Source organism: Octopus sinensis, unplaced genomic scaffold, assembly GCF_006345805.1.
Source record: "Octopus sinensis unplaced genomic scaffold, ASM634580v1 Contig20128, whole genome shotgun sequence".
NCBI lineage: Eukaryota > Metazoa > Mollusca > Cephalopoda > Octopoda > Octopodidae > Octopus > Octopus sinensis.
In genome coordinates this window covers 8028-16443 of record NW_021836912.1, presented here as the reverse complement: position 1 = coordinate 16443, position 8416 = coordinate 8028, and the positions used below count along the sequence as shown (strand labels likewise).

Sequence of the window (8416 nt, the reverse complement as noted above, 5' to 3'; positions counted from 1 at the left end):
AAGAAACATTACCAATATCCGCAACCACCTTTGCTTCCCAGATCATAGGTAATGTTCTTTTATTAGAAATGAAAATAAGAGAGTACAGGAAGGGGCGAGAAAGAAGTCTGCTTGTAGATATAATGACTACTAAATAATGTAATGACACAGACCTATAAAATAACTTCTTAACATGATGTTAAAAACGAGGTGAAGATAATTAGAAGATATTTTCTTTTATTATTATAGATCATAATGGTAATTTTGCTAGCAGAGATAAAACATGATTGCAACAATATTATAAAAATTATGTGGTAATTATTAGCAGATTAGATAGCTATTACAATTTATGATATTGCAGTGAAAATATTGTAGTCTTCTTACTGTCTTTAATTTTATGCTATACTCTTCTGGCTGGTTTTAGTTGTTGGTCAAGACTAGACTGCAACAGTGGTCATGACAGGGCACCGCATTTGAGGGAGTTTAGTTGAACATATAAGCCACAGTACATATATTCGTCTGAAATATATTTAAATGATCTTTCACATAAAAGGACAGAGCTTGACATACCTTTTTACTCCATTATATTCAAGTATAGACATACAGAGATACTCAGAAACACAGGAATGTGTGTGTATTATATATATACTAGCAGTATAGCCCGGCGTTGCCCGGGATTAAGTTAGAATTACTAAGTGATTGAGTGCTTTATTTCAAACCGAAATAAGTAACACCGACATGAAATTTGAGCAAAATCTGTTGAAATTGGTGAATGTTTGGCTGAAAATGGGTTGCAGGCAATCCTATAAGGAATCGGTTTATTGATTATTTCCACTCATCTATTGTTTCTTTTTTTTTTTTTTTGAGAACTTAAAGCATTCAAAGATCCCATGAATCCTAAGTAATGTTGGCATCAAGTTTGAACAAAATATGTCAAAATTGGTAAAAGTTATGGTTGAAAATTTTAGTGGGAAATCCTATTAGGAATCGGTTTATAAGTTTATTAATTTTTTGCCCCAAATAGGACTTAACCGAGAACAACATTGCTGATTCAAAAAAATCTATATTTATACTTTAAAGTTGGTTTTCACACCCAACCCAGTTCTGTAGAATCAGTGTCGCGATGGGAACGCATGTGTTGGGAGTTTGACCGGCAGAGGTGATCAGGTTGCACATGCCGGCCCTTTTGAAGACACCACCCCTATCATCTAACCCCCTTGGCCCATGAGTTAGGAACTCTTCTGGTAAAAGAGCGACTAATCCTAATCTAGTCCTAACCCCTCCTAGGGGTACTATCATCAAGGCTGCATCGAAGATATGCATTGGAGAAGGTTGCCTTGGAAATCTGCATTGGAGAAGGCTGCATCGAAGGTTTGCATTGGATAAGGATGCATTGAAGGTTTGCATTGGAGATCTACAGTGAAGATGGGTGACTCAAAGATTTGGATTGGATAAAGTTGCATTAGAGATCTGCATAGGAGAAGGTTGATCCGAAGGTTTGCATTGGGGATCTGGATTGGAGTAACTTAAGAAAACTTAGCAGCCTTAACCCCAAAATAAAGGGCCTGTCACTTCTAGCCTAACTCTATGAGCAACTTAGCCAAGCACTGATATCGGCCAGGTGAGCATTGTTGTGGACGTCAGTATTGTCCAATAAAAAAGCGGAAGAGTCCATGTTCTGAGAATATATCCAGCCAATGCTTCCGGATCACCTGTTTATAACTACATCAGCTGTAATGACGACTTGTCTATAAAACTTCGCTATAGACAGCATTGCGTGTTCTGCCCTGAGGAGCATACACAAAAAGAGCATTTCTACTTCCCACACAGGAGCAGGTCACATAAAGTTGCCCATGTGAAAAACATGGCTCCCCCAAATGGATGCCTGCCACCGATAGTGTTTGGCCTTGGGATTTGTTGATGGACATGGCAAAGCATGGTCTCACTGGGAACTGCGATCTGCGGAAGTTAAATGGCATGTTGGATCCCGAGTGATAAAGGTGCATCCTTTAAATGAAAACATTTTCACCCCTCCCGCACCTTGTAACAATGGTAGCCTCAATAAATGGGGCGTCAGGGACTTGACTACTAAGCGGGTTCCATTGCACTGTTTAGGCGGAAGCAAGTTTCTGATTAGCATAATTGGGCATCCAACCCTTAGCCTAAGAATGTGAGGTGGAAGCCCTGCTGGCTCTAATGAGTTGAGAAACTCAATAGGGTAATTGACAATGTCTTGAGGGTCAGAGGTCCGGTCAATCGATTTGTAGATGCGCTCTTCACCTGGAATTCAGCTTATGAGCTGGTCGTTGATAGCACTGACAGCTATGTTTTTAGGGGCCAGGATGGTTCTTTCACTGAGTTAATTGATGTCTGCATAATTACTTTCCAGATTGGGGAACACTGTTTCCAAAAGATCGGGAGGGTTGTCCACGGTGTTGCACAGTTCAGAGTGATATGTCACCCCTATCATTCCTAGGGACCTTGCCTTCTCCAAGGGCTAAAATGTTTTCAGCAAATACTGCAGATGTGCTATCACCAATCACGTGCACACGCATGTTTGTGCCTAGGCTTAACGTCTTAACCTGGGGCCACAACGTAGATGACTTAAGGCATGCGCACACTACATCAGCCCTGCTCCCTTTAGGGATGACAGGAAGGGTTTGCCGGAAATCTCCTGAAAGCAATAGAGTTACACCACCCATAGAAGCTGTAGAATCCCTGATATCTTTCAGTGACTGGTCCAGTGCCTCAAGGGCACCCTTATTGGTCATTGTGCATTCATCCCATACAATGAGATGACACAGCTTCCTCTGAATTTTTGCCAATGTTGCAAGAAGGAACCTCAGCCCTCACCAAATCCAAAAGCAGCTTGAATGCCGAGTGTGCTGTCCTACCTACCGCTGCAATAATGTAGCAGCGATTCCTGAGGAGGCAACAGCTAGCACAATTTGTATCTTGCAACGAATCTTAGCAAGTATTAATTGTGTTAGAAAGGATTTTCCAGTACCTCCAGGAGGATCAAGGAAAAAAATTCCGCCCGCTTGTTTTTCAACAGCACTGATGACAGTTTTGTACGCCAGCCTCTGATCAGGGAGCAATTTCGGTTCATTTACTCTCAGGTACTCTGCAAGGCCATCAGCATCATATGACAACTCCAAAAGTAACTTTGGTGCGAGTATGTTAACATTCTGTCGTAATGAGGATGGCAAACCGAATGTGTTCAACGCTGCCCCACCCATTTTGAGCAGGGCATCCTCGATTTCAATCAGCGCATTATTATAGATCAGGTCATTGTATCCAATGTCAGCATTAGGGCATTGTTGCTTTGCTATCTGAGGAAGTCCTCAGACATGGGGTCCCTGTACTTCACTCACAAAGAAGCTGGATTGGACAACCCACATTTTTGGAGCAAAATAGCGAAAACTTGCCGTAGGCTTTTAGGTGAATTTAGCAAACCCCTTCAGCCAAAGTAGAATCCCATTGTGAGTCATCCTCCAAAAGCCCACGCTGGAAGCAGGCTGCTCGAAACATGTCATAGCACACATTGTCAACAGTTCTGATGTCCTGAAAGCTTTCTGGACCAACAGCTTCATGAAGGAGGAGCTGCAAGTGAAAACACTCCTGCTGGCTTGGATGCACCGTGTACACCCTCCCGAGGCAATCCAAAAACTTAATGCCCAGATGCCCATCTACGTCTACCCCTGACTGTCTTCGTGTCCAAACGTTTTTATCCCACACAAAGTAGGATGGCAGTCGTAGATAAATAAGACGCTTTGCAAAAAAAAAACAGTAAGGGTTGTCTCCTTTGGCTGGGCAGCCAATTGGGCAGCATTGTGCTCAGAAAAGTATACATGCTGACTGTTCTCCAAATGAACAGTCAGATGCACGATTGCTGAATGCCTTTGGTGGAGGGGGAAACTGAAGATACGCCAAAAAGCCTCATTGCTGCTGATGTACCACCCCGACAGGTACTCAGAAACTTCATCCCTTCCACAGGCACTTTGAAGGCCAAATACAGCGGTATCAGAGCCTTTGTTAATGTACTTACAAATGTACTTTATGGCTTTAACAGAACTGCAAAATCCAACGTTTATATGGGCGTTAAAAATCTTCAAGAGAAGTGGGCAGTAAGGGACAACCCACCGATTGTCTACTTTACTTCCCTTTACTGTTGTGGTGAAGCCACCGTTCTCAGGCCGTCTCCGTCTGTAGAGGGGGTACCCGTCTCCATTGGTCTGTGTCTCATCAACAAATTGCTTTGGGAATCCCTTACTCCTGTAGGCACGCATGATGGCCATCAACACCCAGCCCACACGGACCATGAATCATGTTCATGCTGACAATGTCATATAACTCATGGTCGATGGTAGGGTTAAGAATCTCAGCCAAGATGATTGCATTAACGTCGTTGGAGTTGATTTTCGTCGCTAGCCAAATCAGAATGTGAGCATGTGGATTTCCTCTCTTCTGCCATTCCACGGTGTACATGTCACACTTGACTGGCCCAAAAATCTGCCCCTTTTTGATTAATGACTTCAACTTGGCCAACTTTAGCTGGAACACTCGACCAAGTAGATCATGCCTGTAGGCAGGTTGTTGCTCAGGGTAAAGTTCGCAGGTTATATCCACCCACTTTGGGTCACACGTGAATGTAATAAACAGGTCCGGACAACCATAATTTCGGACGTATGTCATTGCATCTTGGGTTCATTCGTGCATGTACCTGGGTCTCCCAGTGTAGCTGGAGGGTAGGATGCTGGTCTTTCCCAGGCTTCAGGGATCAGCATCATTCTGGATCCTATCTCATAGATGGATGTAACTGTCACTGCGCAGCTCTTCCTGGTGTGTTTTTATGAAACAAAGACGCTCGGATTCAACCTTTGCAGCCATGTCCACTGCAAACTGATGGAATAGGTCTCACGACCAATGCAAGTGATTGAAGCTGTTAACCTGCAACATAAATCTGTAGGCATAATATGCCCTTGACGACACTATTTTGGCCAATGTCACAGATGGGTTGTTGGGTTGACGATGTTGAATGCCGAAATGGTAACCATCCTCCCCGCGAGTGAACAAAAGGGGGTACTGTAGGCTGTCATAAGAGCGGTGAGTTTCGCTAATCCTACGAAGGCCACCACCACGGTATGAGATAACTATATCTCTGGGGTTGTGTTGGTCCCCATGAAGAACGACTGCCACCTCATTGCACGCAGGAGCATTGAAGCAGCAAGCATGCCCCCCAGATGGCCTCTTGTCAGCGTCAATGACGACATTGTAGTTGGGACAGGGTGTGTTCTCCAACGCACATTTAAAACTGAGGATTTAACTGTTGTACTCATGCAGCATTGTTTGTAGGCCAAGTAAGATGTCTGTTGAAAGTTTCAGTCTCTGTGTTGTCTCCAAGCGCCAGGAAAATGGCTACTCGTGCAGCAGCCTGTTGATTGTAGTCTGAGATAAAATAAAGCTGCAAAAACGCTGGTGAACTATTTTTATGGGGCTGGGGCAACCCAATGAGGTGGTAAATCTGCCCCTGGACCTTAAAAGTTGGCATCCACCTTTCCTCTCGAACAACTTTAGCCCCAAAGGAGGGCATCTGGAAAGCACAGTTATATGTCCTGATAAGTTGAAGAAATCCAGACGACCTTGGTGCTGACCCTGCCAGAAGATCCTTCAAAGTTTGTGGAGGGTCTTCAAGTAGTTGTAGCTGCACTTTGCCATTTGAGCAGCACATCCCAGGTGGTTCGGCTGACCACTTCTTAGCATTGCAGTGTTTGCAGGTGGAGCACATAGCCCCATTCTCGATTTCAGAACAGGAGGAGGAGCTTATCGTCGGTTCGTAGCTGAAAGCCTTCATGAGCCAACAGGAACTTTTTGGGCTTGTAATGCTGCGAGTAGCCTCTCGCCGATGACTATTCTCCTGTAGCCTACCACGTCTCTGTAGAGGAGTTTCAGCAGATCGTGTAGTAGTAGTGACAGCAGCATTTTTTGAATTTTGGACTGCCCGTTGTTCCACAGTCTCGGAGGTTCTCACTTTGGCAGTGGCAGCAGCGTTTTTTGAATTGCGAGCAGATCGAGCTAAGCTCGTTTCTTGAAAACGCACCGAACGGTCATATGACCTCCTCGTTTGTGGTCACATAGCTCTTTTGTTGTCACTTTCAGTGACTCTCCTGCTTGAAGCACGCAAAGAGGTCTGAGCCAATCACAAATTAGTTTCGTCAGAAGTCTCATTGGCCCTTCTAGCCCTCTGTGCCGACACAGCAGTCGTCTGGCGCCCGAGACAGATTCATTTCTTAGGTGGCATGTGGTAAATTGGGAGAGGGAGAAAATGAAACTGGAAATGTGATTAGATGAAGGCAGAAATGAAGTTGAAGTTCTGATGAATGAAAAATCAGCAATGTGAACAAAACTGTTTTCAAACACAGACAACATTACCCAGTTGTTTTCAAGCAACAGTAACTTGTTTTTGTCAAACAGATGAAATATAAATCAAAATGCAATAAAATAGGGTGATCTTACGGTATAAGTACCGATGTACTTCCGGAAGTACGGGATACATTTCAAAAAAGTGTTGGATCTTTTCCTTTTGAACGGCACATGTCAACACAATTTCTAGTTAACTAAACACTTTTAAACTTTATATACTGGTAGAATGTGTTTATAAAACATCATTTTTTTTGGCTTTATTGAGAAAATTCTATATGTTGTAACATATTTCCACTTTAATTTCAAGCATTTTGGCAATTTTAACCAATCGCTGACCTCCATTGACATAAACAACATTCCGTGCTGTATGAATATGTCCCCCGTTTAAGAAACAGATTGGGTTTATTTACATTTGCGAAGAAAAAAAGATACCCTTCCCCCACCCCTAACCCTAAATCTAAAATAGATTGAAATGCAATAGATTGATACTAGGGTTATAATTATGGGTGACCATTTCATACGACACCACTAAGGAAAATGGGATTTTTTTCTTGAAGTATCAAATGAAAATGTCACCCATAATTATAACCCTAGTATCGATCTATTGCATTTCAATCTATTTTAGATTTAGGGATAGAGTTAGGGTTAGGGGTGGGGGAAGGGTATCTTTTTTTCTTCGCAAATATAAATAAACCCAATCTGTTTTTTTATCGAGGGTCATATTCATACAGCACGGAATGTTATTTACGTCAATGAAGGTCAGCGATTGGTTAAAATTGCCGAAATGCTTGAAATTAAAGTGGAAATATGTTACAACATATAGAATTTTCTCAATAAAGCCAAGAAAAAATTATGTTTTATAAACACATTCTACCAGTATATGAAGTTTAAAAGTATTTAGTTAACTAGAAATTGTGTTGACATGTGCCGTTCAAAAGGAAAAGATCCAGTGTTTTTTTTATATATGGGGGGTTAGGGTTAGGGTGTGTGGCGATGCTTCTGTATATGTACACACGTGACTTTGTTTACATTTCTGAAGATAACAGTGATATGGAGGTCAGTTCGGAGGCGACCTACTTTTGTGAGCTGGCGTCCAGCAGACGGGTAAATCTTTTGTTCTGTCAGTTTCTGGGGAGGTTTATGTATTCAGAGGAGACCTTTGCCGGTCAAAGAAGGGTCGAGGAACCACCCCTTTAAAATGCGGGAGCTGTGAGTTTGTTGGACAGTCGGGAACAGAGCGAGCTGGTGACAGGTAGTTCTGCCGGAGACAGGGAATGTGAAAGACAGACAGACAGTGAGAGGATGACAGGCGAGAGGTTGAGAAAGACAGGCAGATGGGATTAAGGAGCTGAGAAGGAACTGGGAGAGATTACGGCGAGAGGGCATGGCCATTACGGTAGTAGTTTCTGAAATTGTTGCAGACTGGAAAGAAACGTTCGGTAAAGTTTTGTTTGTGTCTTTTGGTTGTTGTATTTTGATGTGAAATGTAAAAAAAGAATTGATATGTTAAAAAAAAGAGAAAGAAGGAAAGAGGAAAAAGAAAGAACTGTGTTAAAGAGAAAAAGAAATGAAATTGTAAAGACATTGTGAAAAAAGTTGTTGAAAAGAAAGAAAGAAAGAGAAAGACTCTAATGTATTGAACTGTATCTGCATGCTTTGATCTTGTTAATTTTGTTGCATGCTATTTTCTTTGATGTATTTGATGTTGTAATGATTGTCATAAACTGTTTTTAAATGTAAGCCAATTGCCTTCCGCCGTGTCTCTCTGTATCTCTTCCTGTTGTTGTTGTTCTCTTCGGTCGCCGGTTGCTGAGTTCGCTGCCACCTTCCCCCACCGAATTCTCTCTTTCCGTGGCGAATTCCCCGTTCGATCGAGCAGGTCAATCGTCGTCGCTCGACTTGGTAGGGTCCCGGGTTTCTGAAGAGTTTGAGCGACGGCAGGTTCGTAACAACAGAAACCCTTTTTCTCCCCCCCTAACCCCCCCCCATATATAAAAAAACCACTTTTTTGAAA

General features: G+C 42.7%; 1 protein-coding gene across 1 annotated transcript; it reads right to left on the bottom strand.

Annotated features, from left to right (window-relative positions):
* Positions 1 to 1277: 1277 nt before the first annotated feature.
* On the bottom strand, positions 1278 to 3218 carry LOC115232242. Its single transcript, XM_029802080.1, has 2 exons — positions 2878 to 3218; positions 1278 to 1449 (listed from the first exon to the last, which is right to left on the bottom strand). The coding sequence occupies exons 1-2, from the start codon at positions 3216 to 3218 to the stop codon at positions 1278 to 1280; spliced, it is 513 nt and encodes a 170-aa protein (XP_029657940.1).
* Between the last annotated feature and the right edge of the window lie 5198 nt (positions 3219 to 8416).